Genomic DNA, 23484 nt, shown 5'->3' on the forward strand with positions numbered 1-23484 from the left:
CTGGCCTCGAACTCACAGAGATCCGCCTGCCTCTACCTCCCAAGTGCTGGGTTTAAAGGCGTGCGCCACCACCGCCCGGCAGACTGGGTCCCTTGTAACTTTCCTTATTTATATGTTCTTAAAGACAGTGAGCTGCTATGGCAAGGGCATCTTCAGCTGTGGGGCCCTGCATTCTCCTGTTGGTTTTTACACCCTTCCCCACATTGCCGTCTGAGTAGTGCAGTCGGCTTCACGATCGGGTTTGTTCAGCAGCTGGCTCCCACCCATGTGTGCACTTGTTCATTTGGACAGTGAACTACTGGGTTTTAATGTATCAGGTCTTACGTAAAGGAGAAGGAAAAATAGTATAGTTAATTCAGTCAGGCCAGTGAAAACCTCAGGATAGAGATGGTCTGTAAGCACCTGGCCTTTGAGACTTTTTCTGTTGATTCATTGTGCTCCTATCCCTGTTGTCTTATTTTATAAGCATATTTTTGAATCTTAGTTGGGTGACAACATCAGTGGGCGGCAGGTGTGTAAATGGTCGTCGCTGCTGCCGGTTAAGCATGCCCTTCTAGGGCTTGCACAGTGTTCTTCCTCCGTATGTTCTCATCCCCTCAGTGACCCCATTCAGGCCAGTAATGAAAGAAAACTGAGTGTCTCTCCCAAATTTACATGGCCTTATACATTCTTTGTAAACTAATTAGCATTTTATTTTAGGTTTGTTAACATTTCTGGAGTTTCATCCATCTTTAGTGACTTTAAGGGGTTTTTTTAATTTATTTTATTTATTTATTATGTATACAGTGTTCTGCCTGCATGTCAGAAGAGGGCACCAGATCTCATTACAGGTGGTTGAGAGCCACCATGTGGTTGCTGGGAATTGAACTCAGGACCTCTGGAAGAGCAGCCGGTGCTCTTAACCAATGAGCCATCTCTCCAGCCAACTTTAAGTTTTAAGAAAATAAAATCATCAGATGAAAACTTACACTGGCTTTAGGAAATTAATTTTACTTTAAAGTGAAAATGTATTTTGATATTTATTTAGCAGTTATGAGAAGAAAAGGGACGTAATGTCACGAAAATTAATTAGTGGAACTCATTACTTAATGTTAGCCTAATTCTTTTAAAGAAAAGAAAATGTTACACTTATCAATAAAGAAATAAATTATTGAGATAGGCACAATGCTCCTCAAAAGGTGGCGGCAGGAGATTACAGAGTCTAAGGTTAGCCTATCCGAATAGGGAGTTTGAGTCCAGCCTGTGCTATAGGAGACCCGCCTAATAAGAAAGAAAGTAGTGATTAAAGCAGAGGTTATGTGTATTCCAGTAATCCCAGCTCTGAATGGGGTGGCGGGGAGGCCAAGTTCCAGGACTGTCTGCATACTGAGATCCTGTCTCCAAGAGATGGAGGAAAGGGAGGGCGGGAGAAAGGAGGCGGAGGTGAACGGAGGGACCACCACCACCACCACCACCACCAATTTGCATGCCTTGAGCTTTTCCCCTAGTTTGGGGGTAACCGAAGCTTTCCCCCCTTTGAATTCAAGCCTTGTGGCTCTCAGCTATTATTGTGGGTTCTCAGAATTCCAGATTTTGCTGGGGAAGAACTAACGGGGCTGGGCCATGTAAATGCCAGTCTCAATGCCAATGTGCAAGGTCCCGGGCCACGAATCTGACCAGATCCTGTCTCCTACTGCTGGGCAGGTGCAAAACAAGCTGGACGGCTGTTGCTATGCAGTGAAGCGCATACCAATCAACCCCGCCAGCAGGCACTTCCGCAGGATCAAGGGCGAGGTGACGCTGCTGTCGCGCCTGCACCATGAGAACATTGTGCGCTACTACAACGCCTGGATAGAGCGGCATGAGCGCCCTGCGGTGCCCGGGACACCACCCCCAGACTGCAGACCCCAGGCTCAGGACAGCCCAGCGGCCTGCGGGAATGCAGCAGGCGACACAGAGGAGCTGGGCAGCGTGGAGGCCGCAGCACCGCCACCCATCCTCAGCAGCTCCGTGGAGTGGAGCACATCCGCAGAGCGCTCCACCAGTGCGCGCTTCCCTGTCACCGGCCCGGGCTCCAGCAGCGATGAAGAGGATGAGGATGAGCACGATGGCGTCTTCTCACAGTCCTTCCTGTAAGTGCTAGCAGTAGGGGACCCCTGATGCCCAACCCAACAAGCCCACACCAGAGGAACAAGAAAGAAGCAAGCTGGTGGAAACCTCTTTCAGAGAGTAGCCAAATGCAACCCACAGGAATTTTAAAGATTTCCCACCCTAAAGGCCAGGAGAAAGGAAAAGCAGAAATGGTTTCCAGTACTTACTTGATAGATTTAAGAGAATTTGTGAGAGGGCACTGCTTTAAATCACAGGTTCCAACTCTGTGGACCACTGAAGAGTCTTAGAGACTTGATGTAATCTTAACTGCCCTTGAGACCTGTAATTATGACCCAAGGGCATCTGCCTTAGGGATGTACTTCACTGTACTCAGTTGGATACAATTTATCTTAGCAATTAATTACTTTGAGAAACAATATAGCTACTTTTTTAAAAGTTCTTTGTTGGGAGCCAGAGAGATTGCTCAGTGGTTAAGAGTGCTTTCTGCTCTACCAGACGACTTGAGTTCAAAGCCCAGCAAGGCTCAACCATCTATGATCCCAGTCCTAGGGGGAATCTGATGCCCCCTTTTGGCCTTTGCAGGCACTGCATACATAGGATGCACAGACCCATACACATAAAATAACGATTTTTTTTAAATAAAATAAATAAAAGATCTGAGTTTGAGTAACAGAAAAGAGAAGCCAACAGCCCAATCTGTATTGATGTTGCAGAGTCATGGTGTGTCTTAGTCACTGTTCGATTACTGTGAAGAGATGCCGTGACCAAAGAATTTATAAAAGAAAGCATTTAATTAGAGACTTGCTTATGGTTTCAGAGAATTGGTCCATTTCCATGTTGGTGGGAAGCTTAGCCACAGGCAGGCAGGCAGGCAGGCATGATTCACAGAGAAACAGAGACAGAGAGAGACTGAAAGCCTATCCTCAATGCTACACCTCCTCCAAGAAGGCCAGACCTCCTCATCCACCAACTGGAGACCAAGCTTTCAAATCAGTGAGCTGATGGAGGCCGTTCTCTTTCAGACCACCACATGGTATAATGCTCTAGCTTCTTTGGTGTTCTGGTGAACTAAAAAGAATGTCAGGGATTTTTTTGTTTCTTTAACATTTCTTCTTTTTTTTTTTTTTAAGACCTGCTTCCGATTCAGACAGTGACATCATCTTTGACAATGAAGACGAAAACAGTAAAAGTCAGAATCAGGTAAATATGGAAGTGGAAGTCACCTGTTTTCCTCAGAGCGTGGTATGTAAGGAAATGACATTTGATGTTAGAAACATCAGGCAGAATGCCAGAGCATTAATCTGATATGTGAATATCAGTTTTAAAACACACCCATTCATTCTTAAATTTATATTGACATATACACATATAAATTTATCATAAGTTTTATACTGACATATAAAAGAGAAAAAATTGACACAATGTATCACAGAGGGTCTAGAGAGATGGCTTAGCAGTTAAAAGTACTTAATGGCTCTTGCTGCCCTGAGCTTGGTTCCTAGCACCCATATGGTCCCAGGGGATCCAACGTCGTCTGGCCTCCACAGGCATCTGCATACACATGGTGAACATAAACTCTAGCAGGCACATATACATACAAACAAATAAAATACATTTTAGAACTATGTTTCTTTTAAGTTTCATAGAGGGTTGGGACGTGCTTCCTATGTTTGGGGTTGAGGAGGAATGCAGATTACCCAGTCTCATCATGGAGATAGCCTAGTCTCCCCACACCAGCTTATCTGGAAGCACACTTTGATAAACCATCTTCTGGATCAGGGTTTTAACTGTGCAGCATGATCCTGTAATGTTTGATGAGTTCATTTAAAGGATCACAGCCAGCCTTATTTCTGATGCTGTGGACAAGAGGAGAGAATGCCAGAATTCATCTTGGTAAAAGTAAATTTTTTTAGTAAAAGTAAATTTTCTTGATAGAGTATGTCCTTTCTGGGGGCTGGAGAGTTGGCTCAGTGGTTGAGAGCAAGTAATCGCCTTGAAAAGAAAGTTCACAGCTGTCTATAACTCCAGTTCCAGATGTTTACACACACACACACACACACACACACACAAATGAAATCTTTTTTAAAGAACTGTTTCTTATGGGCATGTGTAGTAGGTGTGTAAAACACATTTCTCCATAGCACATGGTTTTAAAAGCTTGACAACAAACACGCTCTACACCTCAGATCCCATGTATCCCTGCTTCCTTCTCTGGTCAGGCTGCAGAGCTCCAGGCTGATCCTTAGAACTCAGAGTAAAACCAGTGGGCTGTCCTTTGTAGATTCAGAAGAATAAATGTTCTGTAACTAGATGTGACTCGTGATAACTTTATTGCTTGATAAAAGGATAACCATCGGGCTGGAGAGATGGCTCAGATGTTAAGAGCACCGACTGTTCTTCCAGAGGTCCTGAGTTCAATTCCCAGCAACCACATGGTGGCTCACAACCATCTGTAATGAGATCTGGTGCCCTCTTCTGGTGTGCAGTCATATATGCTGTATATATAATGAATAAAAATAAAAATAAAAAAGGATAACCATCAGCATTTATGAGTTTATTCGCAGGATATAAACATGTAGACCCTGTAAGATACACGGTTCAGTTGTTTTGAAGATGTGAATGAATTAGCCAGTATGTTTTTAATAAGTACTTGTCAATTAAAAGTCACTTAAGATCCTCTTGTTTTCAGTTTTTAATTATAAATTTAGCTACAATAATAGCATAAATAACCTTAACTGCTAAAGCAAAAATTATACTTGCTTTTAGTGGTAGTTGTGCATTTAATTATTAAGAGCATCAAATTTATGCTTCCAGTTTGGCTCAGTTAAAGACAACATCCCATGAATGTTCTGATTGGTGGATAGAAACCCCAAGAGATGAATCATCTTCATAGATGCTCTCCAGAGAATATGTCATTCAGTAGTTGAATCCGGTTATTTCAACAGCAGAACTTTTTATTTTTCTTTGAAAAGGGAAAATATTGAAAAACATCCCTCCTCATAAAAACTGGAATCAGGGGGCCAGAGAGCACTTAAGAGCACATAGTGCTCTACAGAGAATTGATTCCCAGCACTCATGTCTGGAGGCTCACAGCTGCCTGGCTCTCCAGCTTCAGGAAATCCCACGCCCTCTTCTAGTCTCCCCAAGCCCTTGCACTTACATGTACACACCCATGCATAGGCATGCACACATAGATGTAACTAAAAATAGAAAAATAAAATCTAATAAAAACCCTGCAAATCAAAAATGATCAGAAACTAACATACTTTTTTCCCTAATGGGGATTAAAAGTATTTAAATATGTCTATCCAGAAGAAAAAACGTTAAAGATATTTTTAATGCATTTGTATGTGTTTCTATTTGAGGAGCACACCACATGAGTGTGGCTCCCTCATGGAAGGCTATAGGGCACTGACTCCCCTGTGAGCTGCCTGAGTTGGTGCTGGGAACAGAACCCAGGTCCTGTGCTAGAGGAGGAAGCGCCCTTAACCATTGAGCCATTAACCTTTTTCCAGGCTCTCTAACCCTGGAAAAGACTTTTTTTTTCTTTAAGGTGTCATGCATTAGGAAGAAAGTTACTTCTGGGAGACACGTTGTGGCAGCTAAGTGGTTGTTCAGGAATGTGACCCCAAGAGCAACAATATTCCCTTTGATGGTGTGAACACATTTAAACTACTTTCTTTGAATCCCACCAAGGAAGACAGCCTGTTCATGCTGGACCCTGTATTCATTCTGCCCTTCCTATCCTTAGGCCTTCAGTGGTAGGACCTGAGCAGAAAACTTTCTGCTCTTGCACATCTTACCTGCCCCCCATTTTCTCGTTGCTCTGTGTAATGGCAAGTCTGTACGCCATGCTGGAATCCTGGCAGAAGTGCTTCAGGCCTCTAAAGGACAGTGGTTGTGCTCTGCTCTGCTGATGTCCCTTAAAGCAATAGGAAGCCATGCCCAGGGGTGAGGTTGGGGTCCCAGACACAAGTTCTTGACGGTGGGGACGCTCTTGTTGAACTTGGCCCAAGTTTGAGTTCCTGTGTTCCTCTTGGTTCAGGTTGAAGAATGCAATGAGAAGGACAGATGCCATGAAACTGAGCCATCGATGACAACGGGCGCTGTGCACTACCTTTATATCCAGGTGAGACCCTGGTGGACAGTTAGTTCGGTGACGTGGCACCTCTCATTGTTAGTTGACAGAAAGGGGCTGAGTGGTATTGCCAAAGGTTAATTGGCCAGGAAAGGTATAGCATGGAAGCCTCTCCTGGTCCTCCAGCCTTGAACTTATTTTTTTTCCACAGTGTTATCAGGAGGCACCTGGGGGCAGCTCTGGACCTAGGCTGTGCATGTTCACATCCTAGATCCACTTGTCACCACTGTATGAGCTCAGATGAGATTCTTCAGTCTTGTGCCTCGGTTTCCCACAACCTAATTGTCTGATACTTCTTACAGCTAAATAAGATGAAGTGCTTATACCCGTGTCTGATCCCATAAATGCAAGAGTAGCAATGCCTTAACTGTTTGCCTGTGTCCGTTCTCTAAACAACCCTGTGAACTGGTGGGACTCATGGGAGCTCGGGGAGGTTCTGAATAAGGCCTGGAGGCTGACCTGCGAGACAGTGCAACATTCTGCTCGAGGAGTTTCACACTCTGGCCCCGGCTGGAACCAGAAGCTAGTTTCACACATGACTCAGTCTTAAATGATGCTGCAGTATTTTCTCTCTTGATACACTGAGGGGGTGGGAGGGGGGGGAGGGAGGCAGTGAAGCAGAGCCCCTGCTTGAATGTTTCCATAGGTATAATGTTTTTCTCCAGAGTATTTGTTGTTCGTATACAAATAAAGCCAAAGACATCATTAAGCTAATTAGCTATTCTTGGAAATTTGGGATTGGAAGCAATCTTGTAATGTAATAACATTTTATTGCAATCTCAATTTTCATATATGTGACAAGAATTTTAAACAAGTAGAACCTTTCTAAAATAAGCAGCAATATTTATTTGTTTTTTTTTTTATGTACATTGATGTTTTGCCTACATGTATGTCTGTGTGAGGGTGTCAGATCCCCTGAAACTAGATTTACAGATAGTTGCTAAGCAGGTGCTGAGAATTGAACCCAGGTCCTCTGGAACCCAATATATATTTTTTTAAGTAGGAGCTAGCTCAGAAGTAGAACAATTGCCTCCAATGCAAGAAGTCCTGGGTTCAATCCCACTGGGAGAAAAGGTTTTATTTTATTTATTTGGTCGTTTGTTTAGTTCTTTTGTTTTTTTGAGACAGGGTTTCTCTGTGTAGCTTTGGAGCCTTTCCTGGATCTCGCTCTGTAGACCAGGCTGGCCTCGAACTCACAGAGATCCGCCTGGCTCTACCTCCCGAGTGCTGGGATTAAAGGTGTGCACCACCACCAGCCAGCTTGAGAAAAGGTTTTATTAGCTGCTAATATTATATTTGTTTGCCCCGATGCATTCTTCAGTACTGTTCTTATTAATATCACTATTAAGCACATTTTTACTCCTAGGGGTTTTGGGGAGTGTCTGAGAGCTTCATGCATGCTTAGAAAGCACCTCACTCTACCACTGAGCTACATTCCCTATTCAAAACCCCTGTCACAAGTTTTAACAAGTGGTTGCATTGACTGCAAGTTGTCCTCCTTATGCTGAACCTTTCCATGTGACCAGGCCCTGCCTGTCCTCCGTTCTGTAGATGGAGTACTGTGAAAAGAGCACTCTCCGTGACACCATTGACCAGGGGCTGTTTCGAGACACCATCAGGCTTTGGAGGCTTTTTCGAGAAATTCTGGATGGATTAGCTTATATCCACGAGAAAGTAAGCTTTGTAACATCCCATAAAGCATGTACTTCTATTTACATAAATTGTGTGTGTGTGTTGCATGAACGTTTGTGCGCGTGTTGTGTGGATTAGGGATAAGCTTCTCTACAAATGTGCTTGTGGATGCCAGAGATTAACACAGGGTAGGCTGAGTGAAAATGGCCCCCATAAGCTCCTGTATTTGAATACTTGGTCTCTGGTAGGTGGAACTCCAAGGTGCTGAAGATGCCATTCCTGGTTAGCACTTTCAGCCTTGGAGTTTGTAGATCAGGATATAAGCTCTCAGCTACTGTTCCAGCACCATGCCTGCCTGCCTGCCTGCTGCCATATTCCACAATGATTGTCATGGACTCACCCTCTGCAACTGTAAGCCCAAATAAAATCTTCCTTCTGTAATCTGCCTAGGGCATAGTGTCTTGTCACAACAATAGAAAAGTAAATAAGACAAACAAGACAGCAGTCTTCCATTGCTCTCTTTCTTTTTTTTTCTTTCTTTCTTTCTTTCTTTCTTTCTTTCTTTCTTTCTTTCTTTCTTTTTTTTGGACAAGGTCTCTTGCTGAACATAAAGCTTGCCATTTCAGCTAAACTGGCTAGCCAGCCAGCTTTTGGGATCTGCTTGTCTACCACCCTCTGTCTGCAGCTTTTATGTGGGGACTGAGTATCTGAACTCAGGTCCTCATGCTTGCACAGAAAACACTGTACCTCCTGAACTATCTCCCCAGCCCCTACTCATATAAACATAGTAAAAATCAAATAAGAAAATGGAGAAAACAGAATACAAGACAAAACCAGGAAAGAAACTATAGAGATGATGACATAGTCTTTTTACCTTTATTTACACGTGTTTGTTTATTTGTGTGGACGTGTGTGGGCCAGTGAATGCCACTGTGCACATACGGAGGTCAGAGGACAATGTTCTTTCCTTCTATCGTGTGAATTCCAGGGATCAAACTCAGGTCATCAGGCTTGGTGGAAAGGACCTTTGCCTGCTGAGCCATCTAGCTAGCCTGAAATAATATATTTTTGCAGATAATAGAACAAAGTGCCAAAAGATAGGGACAGTACCCAGTGTCAACTCCTGTCGGAAACACTGAAGATGGCCCATGGGTCAAATCTAACTCACACCTGTTCTTCTATGGCCTGTGAAATAAGAATAGCTTTTATATTTTTAAATGCATTAGACAATGAAAACATGTTAGGTTTTTTTCCCCTTTGCCTTAACTTTTTGGAACTTCAAAAGTGTGCCCTGTTCATATTGAGAAACCAGGACTGTAATCTACATAATCTGTAAGGTGAGAAACAAAAGGGAATTCTAATGGATGCCTTTAGACTCTTCCCTGCAGTGCTGTCTTGAGCTCTGGGAACTGTGCTCTATGTGCTCAGTATCTGCAGACTGTCAGCTGGGCCCCAGCACTGTGCATCAGCTACATAGAGACACAGCCTGTGACAAGTCCATGTTTGAGAGGGACTCCTGTTCTCAGAGCTGGAAGTTCCTTTATATCATAGTAAAAGATCTGACAAGGAAGAGTTCTGATTACATTTAGCATCTTCTAAGTGAAACAGGAAGCATGCTGAGCCTTTAGGAGGAGAAAGCAGGATTCCTGGGATACCGTCATTGAGCTCCTCCCAGGAGCTGGCGGTTTAAAGTCAATTGTTGGGATAATGTGCAAGGCTCATGAAAGAGTGGAACAGGTCAATGTCGGTACAATCAGAACAGAGGAGAAGTACAGAGTGCCCTAGGCGGAAATAGTGCCAAGAAAGTAACAGGAGAGGGAAGAAAGCAGTGTGGGGCATGCCCAGAGCTGGCTTTGGTGGTGCAGCAGAGGGAAAGGTAATATGAAGTCTCTGAGGGGAGCTGGTGGAGGGAGCCTGTGAGGACCTGCTTAGGACCACCAATGAGGAGGTCACAGCACCCTCAGAGGACATTCCAGAGACCAGACATCTTGGACCAGGTGGACCACAGAAGGCCTCTTCCAGGTGCCATCATTTAAAATTAGGAACCATGTAGTGTTAAACTCTGTGTGGGAAGCAATTGTTGCATTCTTCATTGTCTTCCAACAGGGGATGATTCACCGGGATCTGAAGCCTGTCAACATTTTCTTGGATTCTGATGACCATGTGAAAATAGGTGATTTTGGTTTGGCGACAGACCATCTAGCCTTCTCAGTGAGTATTTTTAAAATCAGGCTGTGCCTGAAAATGACCTACATGCCTTGATAATCCTGGAAATAAAGAGAGGGATAGTGAACCTCCTGTGCATGGCCTTGTCACCCTCTGCTGGGAATTGGGTCTGAGGGGACAAGCTGCAAGTGTCCCTTAGGCTTGGTTTATGAACAGTGTTTAGGTAGAAGGTGTGCAATACTTTATGAAATAATGTGATACTTTGGTCTCCCTTGCTGAGCATTTGACAAGATGCTTTACATCTGAGGAACTTTAGTTGGTTTGCAAAAGTGAGACCCAGACCCGGGACAAACATTGTTCTGACACTAGGGATTAGTTTAGCATACAGAGCTAATGAATGTGAGGTAGAGAAATAGTGAGACAGGTGTAAGGAGGAGAGGACATGGGGTCGTGAGGAACAGGAAAGGCTGCAGACCCAGAGCTGTGGAGGAGAGGACATGGGGTCGTGAGGAACAGGAAAGGCTGCAGACCCAGAGCTGTGGAGGAGAGGACATGGGGTCGTGAGGAACAGGAAAGGCTGCAGACCCAGTGCCATGGCACATATTGTAGTCTCAGCTACTCAGATGGTGGAGGCAAAAGAATCAGCTAAATCCAGGTTCAAGACCAACCTGGGCCACTTAATAAGACCCCCGTCACCCAAAGAAAAAGAAAAAAGACTATATAGCAACAGCGGCATTCCAGATGGTCCTTAAAAGGTAGATGGGAATCTAACAGGCCAAAGTCAAGGGTAGAGCATAGTACTACCAGGGCAGGGATCACCAGTGTATGCTAAGGGTCTAGGGTGAGTAGACTTGGTTGTCTGAATACCCCATGTTCTGACTGGTTGAGACTGTGACTTGTAGACAGGCTGGTATGTAGAGAGGAAGTCTTTGGAAAGCTGGGCAGACTTGAGTGCCAGGGCTCTACTTAATATCATAAGCTAGCTTTTAGGTACCATGATCTGTAAAAGTGCAGCTCATCCCAAGACTGGTCAGAGAAAGAAAATAGAATTTAGATGATGACAAGAATAACCAAGGCTAACTTAGCAGGTAAAATTAGGAGTGGAGAGTGAGGAGGCAGAAAAGAGCTGGGAGTTGTGGGGAGTGCCTGTTTTCCCAGCACGCAGAAGGCAGAGAGGATCTGCTACAAGTTCAAGACCAGCCTGGGTTGCATAGCAAGTTCTAGGCCAGCCAGAGCTGTGGAACAAGATGCTAACACCCACTCCTGAAGAGGTGGGAGAGGGGCAATGAGGTCCAGGTCCTGAGCAGAACAGGGAAAGGGTGTTGAAAAGTGCAGAGAAGCACACACCGTGTGATGGGATATTGTCCCCAGCGGAAGAACCCAGCACGGTGTTGGGAAGCAATAGGAGAGGAGAGGCTTGCATTTCCACTGATGGGGACAGAACCTAATCGCTGCCCTGTGCATGGCTCGGCAGAGCTCGGGTCTCATCTGTAAAGTGCGCGTATTCTGGGACCTTCTTCAAAGACTCATCAGCAAAGGATGTTCCTGTGGTATGGGTGTGTTAGCTACTTCTCTATTGCTGTGGTAAGACACTATGAGCCAGGCAACTTAGAGAGAGTTTGTTTGGGGGTTACTGTTTCAGAGGGTTAGAGTCCGTGGTGGCAGAGCTGGGGTAGCTGGCATCTGAGTCAGCAGGAAACAGAGCACGCTGGAAACGACATGAATCTTTTAAACCACTAAGCCTGCCCCAGGGACACTTCCTCCAGCAGGGCCACATCTAGTCATCCCCAAACAGTCACCAACTAGGGACCACGTATTCAAATGCCCAAGATGTATGGGGACATGTCACGTAAACCACCACACTTGTTTAGGGTGTGACCATTTGAGGTGTGGGGAAGAGGATGAGAATGCCCAGTGAGTGTTTCAGCAAAGGACAATGGGGCCAGGTTAGTGACCAGCCTTTAGGGGGATAAAATAGCAAAACTGACCTGGAAAAGGTGTAGGGCTAGAAAAGGTAAAACAAAGATTTTGTTGCTGTTTTTCCTAGTCTTGTACTTCCTGGTAAACAGATTCTGTTCTTGGTGTTTGTGGTGTGAAAATAAATTGGTTTCTCTGACGTAGGCATTTCTATCCTGAAGAGAGCTGTGCAGTGACTGACTCTTCTCTTGTTTCCACGGGGTTTCCTTTGAGCCTTTGCATGAATGGGATAACTAAGTCTAAAAAAAAAAAAAAAAAAAGTAGAGGCGATAACTCAGAAAAGCATGGTGATAGCCATGCAGTGGTGGCACACACCTTTAATCACAGCACTCAGGAGACAGAAGCAGGTGGAGCTCAGAGTTCGAGGCCAGCCTGGTCTAGGGCTACACAGAGAAACTCTGCCTCGAAAAAACATAAACAAAAAGGCATGGTGATAATTATTCTGACTTCCATGTTAGCTTTTCAGTCTTCATTTAGAAATGGATGAGCCATTCCCACGGAATGCTCTAAGGTTTTAATCTGTACTCGATTGTGTTTTAGGCTGATGGTAAACAGGACGACCAGGCAGGCGATCATGGGATTAAGTCAGACCCTTCAGGTAAAGCCTCTCTTTGATCCATGTGTTTAAAAACAGACCATAAAACTTCTTAGCCTGAAATCTGCCCTTTACTTGTTAAGACTTCTTTACTCTGAAGCAAATTGAAATTATTCTTTGAAAAGTTTTTATGGAAGTTTAAGTTTTTCTTTTTCATTATGTTAATTGTTCTTCAGAAACATAGAGCTTTGGTTAGTAGAATAATGGCCTCCTAGGGGCCCAAAGCTGTGTTTTGACCAACCCCAATTGGTCCTGTAAGGTTACCTCAAGCCCTGGCTTACCTGGCGTCTTATCTGGTCCTCGCTTCCTATGTAAGCAGGCCCCTTGTGTGAGGCAGTGCCAGGCAGTCTAGGGCTCACGCTTTCTGCTGGTGAGTACTACACACAGGATACAGACCAGGCCTTGCTTTTAAGAAGCTCTTTTTGTTTGGGGCCAGCAAGATGGCTCAGCAGGTAAGGGTGCTGGCCACCAAGCCTGATGACCTGAGTTCAGTCCTAGAGCCCACCTGATAGAAGGATACAATGAGTTCCCACAAGCTGTCCTCTGACCCCTACATATATGCCACAGGATACACGCCCACACCCAAATAAATAAGTCTAAGCCAAGGTGGGGAGGAAGCCTTTTGGTTTTCAGTTTTCTTTATCTAGAGCTCCCTGCCACTCACTTGACATGCACAAGGCCCTGGGTTCAATACTTAGCACTGTGAAACATCAACAGCAGTAATATCTTAGTCCGTGCCTGCAATGCTCTCCTGTTTCCCTTCACAGGCCATCTGACTGGCATGGTTGGCACTGCTCTCTATGTAAGCCCTGAGGTCCAAGGAAGCACCAAGTCAGCATATAACCAGGTAGAGAGTGTGTTTGAGTGTGTGTGGGGTCAGGGGAAGAGGAGAGGATCTAAAGAGTAAGTTACAGTAAGAACATCCAGATTGTAACAGGTAGGTTTAGCGACCAGCTGAAATGGAGACAGTCACTGACTCCCATTCTAGTCAGGACAAGGGCAGCAACTGAAGCTGCCCTCATTAGTGCAGAAGCTTGCAGTCTCTCCATTAGAAATACGTGAGCCAGCCTCTGCTCTTCCCCTCTTCGGGTCAGGAACACAGGGAGCAAGGCAGTCACAGGAGTAAGACGGTCGTGTTCCCAGCCTTCAGGGAGCTGACCAACGGAGGAGGGAACCAGCAATGGGCAGGGGAAATGAGAGAATCCCAAATGTGATGGGGCCCATGAAGAAGTGCGGGCCTGACAGTCATTCAGAATTGTTTTCTTCAGTTCTAGGCATCCAACCCTAAGGACCTTGAGCATTCTGGGCAGGTGTTCTACCATCCAGCCATAACCCAAGACCCTTAAAAGGATGGCATTTAGAATAAAGGATGAGCAAAGACAGGCCAGGGCTGGGGATGGGGCTCAGTCAGTTGAGCACTTGCCTGGCATGTCAAAGCTTGGTCCTGTCAGTAGCACTGACGAGCCATGGCTGGAGTGTCCAGGGAGGGGAAGGGATGAAGCAGTAGATGCAGAAAGTATCAAGAAAAGGTTTCTGTGAGGTGAATACATTCTGTACAGCATGGTAGCTGCAGTTTCTAACAGTGGATACGAATTTCCAACATTGCAAGAGACTAGCTCTCACGTGTTCTTACCAGAGAGAGCTTGACTGTGACAGTCATATCTGAATGAAAACTTTGATGATTTATTTTTTAAATCACAGGTCGAAAGACTTGTTTTAGAACAGATTTTTCAACTCATTCCAGTGCAAACCCCCAAGTGCCTGGAAATTCGCTTTGATACCAGACTCTCTAAAGGCAATTCTGTTTTCTCCACAGAAAGTGGATCTCTTCAGCCTGGGAATTATCTTCTTTGAGATGTCCTATCACCCCATGGTGACAGCCTCGGAAAGAATTTTCATTCTCACCCGGCTTCGAGACGTAGGTGTCAAATGTGTTTGATACATAAATTTCCTGTATCCTCAGTCTCGTGTGGAGATCAAAACTCAAAAGCAGGACTTCCCTGGTATTTATAATATAGAAGAGGCTATCAGTTGTTGATTTAAAAAAAAAAACTAAAACAAAAACAAAACAAAAAAAAAAACTAGTCTTAGCCTATAGGCAGGCTGGCCTGAAACATGAGATCCCCCTGTCTTAACCTTCTGAACGCTGGGATTGTAGGTGTGTGACACCAAGCCTAGCTGCCTCCTGTCATTTTAATGACTCTCTTTGGCTGATACATGGTAAGATAATCAGCTCTGTCATTTTCAGTGACATGTCTTCAGAACAAGGAGAGTCGCCTCATTTAAGGTGTTTTGGTAACTAGGCATTGTCATCATAGACTATTCTGTGTTCTAGTAAGAGGAAAACCCACGCCTGTCAACTACCCAGTGATGAAAAGCAGTTTTGTTTGAGATGAGCCAGTCTAGGCTACATGAGACTTGCATCCTTAGCTTCTGTCCTCCCCCAAACATATAAAGATTCCTATTCAACAGACCCGGTCCTGTAGTGCCTAAAGCAGGTCTAAATGACCAGAAGTTAAAATGGTTCTGAAGTCTGGAGACAGGCCTCTGTGGCAGTCTTTCCAAGCCTGCACACATATGGCTCTCAAAAACATAAGTCACTTTAGCTGGTTTTCCCCAGTGAAACTTCCACTCATGTCCTTAAGATTAACCCTTGGCACTGTTGCTGTTTCCAGGGCTCTGGGTCAAGGATGCCCGAGACAAAAGGGCATTAAGAGAGTGGAGAGAAAAGCCTGGGCAGTTCAGATGCAGTTACTCATGAGCCACAGATCGGGAGAGCCTTTCTCATCCCTAAGGAGCAAAGCCAAGCACATGAAATCACATACAGCAAGCCCAGCATAATGGTGCACACCTATAGTCCAGGGATGTGAGAGGAAGGACCATGAGCTAGCTCATAGCAGCCTGGACTATGCAGCAAGATCCTCTCAACAACCCCATAATAGATAACAAGCAAACAAATCAGTAGTGCATACACTGAGATGTATTTAAATTATTGCTCATTTAAACTTAAGGGAGGTGATTTTCACGACCTAGACAGTCATTTGGGTGAAATTTGCATGAGTACACTGTACTGGGAGAGGTGAGCACAGGGTGTGGAGAAGGTGTCGTGTTAGTGAATTTTAAAAACCTATGGATACTTTGGACAGAGTTGAATTACTTTGGACAGCAGCATGTGAGTTCATGAGGTGTTGGTGAACCAAGGGTGATTCTGCCATTCACCCTAGCTGGGGTGTTCCTGGATGAGCAGGTCCTTGAGGAAGTGCCTGTCTGAAATTACGTTTATTCCTTCATTTCAGGAATATCTAAACTGCTCAGTTACTCCTGTAACTGAGGTCCTGTTTATCAGAAAAGGGAATATTTGGGGGAAGGATCGGGATTGGTGCTGACTAAATTTGTCCATTCAGTATGAGGCTTTCCTGTGGTTTGGTTTTGTTTTAAAGAGGGCCTCATGTAGCCTGTGCTGGCCTCAAACTTGCTGTGTATCTGAGGCTGCCCTTGTTCCTCCCACCTCCACCTATCAAGTTTTCCTCTTAAGTTGATGATTTGATGAAATCTTGCCTTTTTTCATTATGTGCCCCATTAAACTACTTTTGTGTTCCTCTGAAACACTTAAATTTCATTTGCTCCGTATACTTTTATTGACAGTGATAGTCAGGGCAAAGGTCTCTCTGGTTTACGTTCTGTAACGTAAAGCCTGCACTAGCAGGACTCCGTGTACTGGAAGACTGAGCCCAGGGCCTGGGGAAGGTGTCGCGTGAGCAAATTTTGCTTTGCTCTCTGGTGAGCTTCCTGGGATGATTCAAAGCTTTGCCTGCGGCCGTCTGCCAAGCGCGTGCTGATTTGCATATTATACTCTTTTAGCCCACGGCGCCCAAGTTTCCAGAGGACTTCGATGACGGAGAGCATGCAAAGCAGGTAACTCGCTGATGGTTTGATTGCTGTGTCTTCTGTCTTGGGTTTTAATTCCTGTTTTTCTTCATATTCAATTAGTGCTCTTCTGCCACTCATTCTCTTGTGTTCTAAGAACAATGTGAGGGGAAAATATCAAAAGACAGAGCTCTTAAAATGTCCCTAGACTTGAGCTACACTATAAAAGGCCAAGGTCTGACAGATCCAATTAACAAACTCCAGAGCTCCTTTGTGTGCTTAACCATGCCTTTGAAGTGTCCTGGACCATGGCTGGCTGTGGGAGGTGGGGAAAGGAAAGCTTTTACAGCAAGCTGCTTTAGATAAAACTTAGGACTTAAAGGGGAAAATTAAATATAATCTTAGGCTGTTTTGTAGTTGAAGTAATTCAGGTTTTGCAGGAAGGATTACACTCTCCCGTGACCTGCTGTTATGGGTTTGGGGGGTTGTTTGGTGTTATAGTACTGGGGCATCAAGCCCAGGCCCCCCACATGCTAGGCAAGTGCTCCACCACTGAGCTGTCTCTGCGGCTGATGTTACAGTATTTCAAAGCAAGATAATTTCTCACATCTACCATAACTATCCAAGGGCGCATGTGTGGTTGTCTCAGGCTACTGTTGGCACCCAGCTAATACGAAAGTTATTATAATACTAGTGAGCTGTGTGCTGTAGCTGGTGTTCCTTTCTTCTTACTGAAAGTTGTTTGCTATGGTGAAACCTTCACTCACTGATGTTCAACATGGGGAAATTTGTTCCTTACACTGACTTTTATTGACAATGATAGTTGGGGCAAAAATCTCTTATTTAAACTGTCAGTGTAGGTGGAGTTTCTCTGTGTCCCAAATAACCATTCAGAGACTTACTATTAGTTATAAATGCTTGGCTGATAGCTCAGGCTGGTTACTAGCTAACTCTTTCATTTTAAATTAATCCATATTTCTTATCTACCCTTTGCCACTTGGCTGTACCTTCTTTCAACATGGCACCCTCATCTTGTTTCTCTCTGTGTCTCTTGTGACTCCTCTGATTCTACCCTCCTTCCCAGCATTCTCTGCCCTGAAAATCCTGTCTAGCTACCAGCCAAATGAGAACAATTTTCACAGTGTACAGAAGGACTATTCCGTAGCATATCAGTGTTGAGAACAGGAGCATAAACAGAGCATGTCAATATTTGCAACTTATTGGCGCACGGCCACACCACTGCACATCTCTAAGACTAATTCGTCTTAACCTGTGCAATAGGGGCTAATAGTATCTTTTTATTTCTGTTCACATGAGCCTCTGTACTTCAATGGTGTATAGCAGGACACTATTCAAGCACCTCTAATTAGTGAAGAGCCATTAGAAAACGGATTGTTATCTGTTCTATTTACTTTGTTAGCTGCTGTTTTTCATTTGAATTAGTCATTTGCTGTGTTTCTGGGTATCATAACTAGAAATGCTCACTTTGTAGACAAGAGTCTCTCTTCATAGCCATGGCTGTCCTGGAACTCACTAGGTAGACCAGGCCTTGAACTCATAGAGATCCACCTGCCTCTGCTTCTACCACCCCCACAAGAAGGGTATTTTAAAGGTACATTAGAGATGTTTAATAAAATCCATCTAAAAATTGAAATTTTCTGTACTCAAATATTCTACTAACATTTTATATAGATTCCTGTTCTAAGGATTTATACCATATTCTAAGAATTTATATCAGGATTAAGAATCACGAAAGGACAGGTGTGGTGGCACATGTCTTTAATCCCAGCACTCAGGAGACAGAGGCAGGTGGATCTCTGTGAGTTTAAAGCACGGTCTATGTAGTAAGTTCTAGGTCAGGCAGGCTGTATAGTGAGACTCTGTCTGAAAAGACAAAGAGTCCTTCCAGAACCTTTCAAAGGCTCGTGTTGCTTTAGAGGGTTCTGTACTACAAAGGCGTAACACACAGTGGAAAGCAAGTTAAGGATAATTTTGACTGTTGGTGACAAGAGATATGAAAAGAGCCTCTCCCTTTTGAGCAGTACTCCAGTTACAATTATCCACAAGTCTGTGGTCATAATGAGGCATGAATGGCAATCAGAGCTCTCAGAAATGTCAACTAAATGTAAGAAGTTCCTGAGTCCGACCTGCTGCATCCTCACCAGCTATATGCCTGTTACGCTGCAGAAATCCGTCATCTCCTGGCTGTTGAACCATGATCCAGCAAAACGGCCCACAGCCACAGAACTGCTCAAGAGTGAGCTGCTGCCCCCGCCCCAGATGGAGGAGTCGGAGCTGCATGAGGTGCTACACCACACACTGGCCAACATAGACGGGAAGGCCTACCGCACCATGATGGGCCAGATCTTCTCCCAGCGCATCTCCCCTGCCATAGACTACACCTACGACAGTGATATCCTGAAGGTGGGCTGAGCCTTGCACAGAGTGTGTTTCTCTGGACCTGTTCTTTTTCAGTTTCTTCCTTGACAGTCTTTTTGCATGTCTGTGATACATTCTGATCACACTCAGCCCTCTGCCCTTGCTTACCCTCCTCCTATCCTAAATCCCCTCGCCTATAAAACGCTTATCTAACCTTCATGACTTGATTTTTTTAGGTTTTTTTTTTTAATTGCACTTATTTATGGGGGTGGGGCACACACATGTCATAGTGCACATGTGGAGGTCAGAGGACAACTTGCAGGAGTTCTTTCCTCCCACACATGTGACTTGGGGATAGAACCCAAACGGTCAGTCCAGGCAACAAGGACCTTCACCTGCTGAGCCACCTACTTCGGGTTGGTCTGGGTTTTACTTTGATACACTGGGTTTAACGAGCTGTTCCTCCACTGTAAGCTCTTGACTTCAGTTCCAAAGAGCCCCAGAAGCAGGTGCATGAAGTGTGACTGCATGGTCCAGGGAAGAGCTGTGCTGGTGGTCACTAATTTGTTTCTTGACCCTTCCCACTCTGCGCTCACCCAGGAGACTAAGAGACAGAGCCCATCCAGATGCCCAGCCAGGGACATGCAAGCAGTCAGATCCATGCGGGTAACGGAGTGGTTCCCAGCACTGGCACATGACCTGGGAAGCTCTGATCCGAGGTTCCCTGGCTCCTCAGCAGCCCTGGTGCCTAGAATCTTAGCTGTGAGGCATTCAAGAGTCTTTAAAAGCTTCTAGATTGCTTCTGAAGAGTAATCAAGATGCCAATTTTAGGAGTCTTTATTAATCCATTTCTAAAAATATAAAACAGAAGAACTGGAAACAATTTATAGAAAATTTTTTAACATAGGGTGAATAGATAACCAATATTGGTTATCTTTGCTGTGTATTTCTATGTAGTTAACCTGTGGTATAATTTTAGACCATAGAATAGTAGAGGAAAACAATATAGATCTTAAGTGTATAGGTCATGCACACCTGTGGCTCCTTGGGAAGCTGAAGAGGATTGTGACCAGGCTAGCCTGGGCAACACAATGAGACCCTGTCTCAGAGATAAAGAGCAGAGTGTTGACTGTCTGGTAATATCAGTAAGATCTCTTTGTAAGACTACAGGTCTTTTTGCTTAATTTTTATTTCCAAAATTACTATAATAAAATGGAATGAAAAGGAAATATATTCATACTCTCCTCTAAATATGCTCAAAGACACTTGCTGGAGACCTCTGCTGTGATGCAGGTGCTGAGCTGTGCAGTGCCAAATGCAGGAATTTTCAAGGAACTCTTGGAGTAGGTTTGGTGATGACCTTGAAATTGATTTCATTTTAGGGCAACTTCCTAATTCGTACAGCCAAGATCCAGCAGCTTGTATGTGAGACCATCATCCGCATCTTTAAAAGGCATGGTATGTCCTTTTTTTCTTCAGAGTTGAGGACCAAACCCAGGGCCTTGAGCTTGCTAGGCAAGCACTCTACCATTGAGCTAAATCCCCAACCCCTGGTATGTGCTTTTCTAAAACCCACTCCTTCTCAAACAGTTTTCTAAAAACCATTAGAAAGTACTTCCAGGGGGTGAGAAGAGAGCTCGGTCACTAAAGTGCCTGCACAGAAGCCTGAGGACCTGAGTTCGGTCCTCAGCACCCCTGGGAAAATCCAGATATGACAGCATGCATCTGTAACAGGGGCCCCAGAGACAGGAGGATCCCTGTGGCCAGACAGGCAACTCAGTCAATAAGCTCCAGGCTCAGTGAGAGGCCTGGCATCAACCTCCAACGTAACTGCACACATAATGTACAAACCCATGAGTGTGTGCACATGCCAACACAAACATACCACATGGCTGTACATACACAAAGGAAAGAAAAGAAAGGAAGGCCAGCTATTGGTGTACACACCTGTAACCTTAACACTCGGGCTAAGGCAAGAGGATCATGAGTTTGAGGTGAGGCGAGGTCATGTCTTAAGGAAAGGGGAAAAACCAAAACCACTACTGGTGGGTTTCAGTATAACTGTATATTAAATCCAGTTATAAGCAGTTGACATGTGAAATTTGTTTAGTTTTATAGCTCTGCTTGTTGAGGAGAAAGTGGTTTGACTATTCCAGCCTTGCTACTAAAATACAGTTGGCTTGTGGAATCTGAAATCTGACTTAACACTAGCTCAGTTCTCCATCAGGAAAACTGAGGGAACATTGGTGATGGGCTTTCGGTGATCCCAGGGACAGGCCACTCACCTGTTGGGTTTGTGTGTATTTTGGTGTAGGAGCTGTCCAGCTGTGTACCCCGCTGCTGCTTCCCCGAAATAGGCAAATATATGAGCACAATGAAGCCGCTGTGTTCATGGACCACAGCGGCATGCTGGTGATGCTTCCCTTCGACCTGCGGGTGAGTTGGGACGCTCCTCTGACAGCCTGGGTGCTATGTCTGCTCTGTTAAAGAATTGCTTCTTCCAGACACCCCCACTACAAGCCTATATTTGGGGTGTCATCCTAAGGAAAAGAAAAATCAGAATGAAAGCATATTAGAGTTCAGTAAGTGTTTGATCCTGTATTGCAGGTGCTAAGGTCCACAGAGTAACCTTATATCAAGGTAACCTCAACTCAGACAAATGAATGTAGGGTATTGTTTACTTCCCAGCTAGGTCTTCAGTAAAATCCCACAGTGTTACTATTTAGGCAGTTAATACTTGCTACAGCTAATTGGGTTTGCTGAGTTTTGCCTGTTTTCTTTTCCATGGGATCCCAGGGCTCCCTTAACCACAACAGCCTCAGTCCCTCACTCTGCTGCCTTGACTGCTGATGCGCGCATTGGTAACTGCACTATAAACTCGAGGGAAATGCACAGTGAGCATGATAGACAGGGTTCCATCCCTAAGGAACAGAAGGTACTTCAGAAAAACATGAAGGGGGAGTGTGCACTTAGCATGTGCAATACCCAGGGTTCGCGCCTCAGTACCAAAACGTTTTTAAAAATACAAATAGAGACATAAAGAAAGCATGTAACCAGGCAATATGTAGATGGGAAATGAATAACATTGATAAACTTCCAAAGGGTGTTGAGGACATGCTAAGATATATGTGGCTATGCACACATGCTTAGCTTTACTTGGCAGACTGCAAAGATGTGTAAATTACATTATCCAGCGATGACCAGGATCCAGGGACATTGCTGATGAGAATATTAATTGCTAGTCTTTGGAAAAGTAATGAAAGTTAACCAAACATTTAAAAACTTTTAAATGTTTGTGTGTATATCTGTGTAAGTGTATGCCACATGTGCGCAGATGCCTACAGAGGCCAGAAGAGGGCATTAGATCCCCTGAACATGGGTTTACAAGCAGTTGTGAGCAATCCATCACGAGTGCTGAGACAGGACTCGGGCCTTCTAGAAGAGCAGAAAGTGCCCTTAACCACTGAACCCCCAAAATTTTAAATTCCTGTTACACCTTCCATATTCTATGAAATGGCAATATACTTTAAGGGCTTTTTTAAAAAATAACACAGTATATGAATGTTAAAAGGAATTGAAACCTATCATGTTTGTCTATAAGAGCATAGTTAAATATATGTCATCGATATTCTGGAATGTTAAGCTATTTTAAACATTTAGCTGGGCATGGTGGCCTGTACCTGGAATCCCAGCACATGGAGATTAAAGCAAGAGAATTACAAGTTTGAGACTCATCCGGATTATGTGCTGAGACTCATTTGAGACAAATTAGAGGTCCTGGAGACGTAGCTCAGTGGTTGAGAGCACTTACTGCTCTTGCTGAGGACCCAGGTTCAGTTCCCAGCACCCACACAGAGTGGTTCACAACTGCCTGTAATTCCAGTTCCAGGATATCTAACACCCTCTTCTGAACTCTGCAGGCACATGTGTGCACATGATACCTTCCCGTACACTCAGGGACACACACATACATGTAAAATAAAGTTATTTAAAACTTAGAGCTAAACTTGTCTATATATTAAATATTCATATATGTAGGGTTAAATATATATTTATATATGTTACTATATCTTATCTGTAAGCATGTCCAAACATATTGATAGCTTAAGAATTAAGTTCCAAAGGAACTCTAAAATCCCACTTTTGTTATAAAGGTTTCTAACAAAGGAACTTGTGTGTCCATGAAGTGCTGTGTGTGTCACATGCATTTGGTGTACATGTGAGATGAGCACTCTCTTACACATGTGTGAGTCGCTATGCACACCAACCTATCTTGGCATCTCCAAAAGGTGTCAAGGGGAACCTCAAAACTTCCACCTACTTTCCTAGGAGAAATACAACCAAAACTTTTTGGCTTTTCTTTTTTATGTCTATTTTTAATGGCTTATTTCAAAAACAACTTTTGTTCTTATGATGTAATAGGAAATTCTTTCCAAATTATTATGTGTATGTGGTGGGGTGAGTGAGGGGGGTGGAAAGACCAAGAGACCTTGTGCACATGCTCATGGGTGGGTTGTACTTGGAGTAGAGTTCAGGGCCTCAATTCTATGAAGCAAGGGTTCCTTCCGCCAATGAGCTGCACTCCCAGTTCTTCCTTCTATATTTTTGGCTTCTATTTTTCTTTGAAGTAAAGTGTTTG

At 44.3% G+C, this 23484-nt stretch overlaps 1 protein-coding gene across 3 annotated transcripts in view; it reads left to right on the plus strand.

The window, feature by feature from the left end:
• Eif2ak4 (eukaryotic translation initiation factor 2 alpha kinase 4) overlaps positions 1 to 23484 on the plus strand; it is a 94521-nt gene that overhangs the window by 44528 nt on the left and 26509 nt on the right. For all 3 annotated transcript variants that reach the window (XM_036183374.1, XM_036183375.1, XM_036183376.1), the window contains 12 exons: positions 1684 to 2111; positions 3222 to 3291; positions 6137 to 6220; positions 7781 to 7903; positions 9968 to 10072; positions 12545 to 12602; positions 13367 to 13446; positions 14416 to 14517; positions 16461 to 16514; positions 18654 to 18890; positions 20228 to 20303; positions 21160 to 21281. In XM_036183374.1, coding sequence (XP_036039267.1) covers positions 1684 to 2111; positions 3222 to 3291; positions 6137 to 6220; positions 7781 to 7903; positions 9968 to 10072; positions 12545 to 12602; positions 13367 to 13446; positions 14416 to 14517; positions 16461 to 16514; positions 18654 to 18890; positions 20228 to 20303; positions 21160 to 21281 — 1539 coding nt within the window. The remainder of the gene's footprint in view (positions 1 to 1683; positions 2112 to 3221; positions 3292 to 6136; positions 6221 to 7780; positions 7904 to 9967; positions 10073 to 12544; positions 12603 to 13366; positions 13447 to 14415; positions 14518 to 16460; positions 16515 to 18653; positions 18891 to 20227; positions 20304 to 21159; positions 21282 to 23484) is intronic.

Source organism: Onychomys torridus, chromosome 4, assembly GCF_903995425.1.
Source record: "Onychomys torridus chromosome 4, mOncTor1.1, whole genome shotgun sequence".
Lineage (NCBI taxonomy): Eukaryota > Metazoa > Chordata > Mammalia > Rodentia > Cricetidae > Onychomys > Onychomys torridus.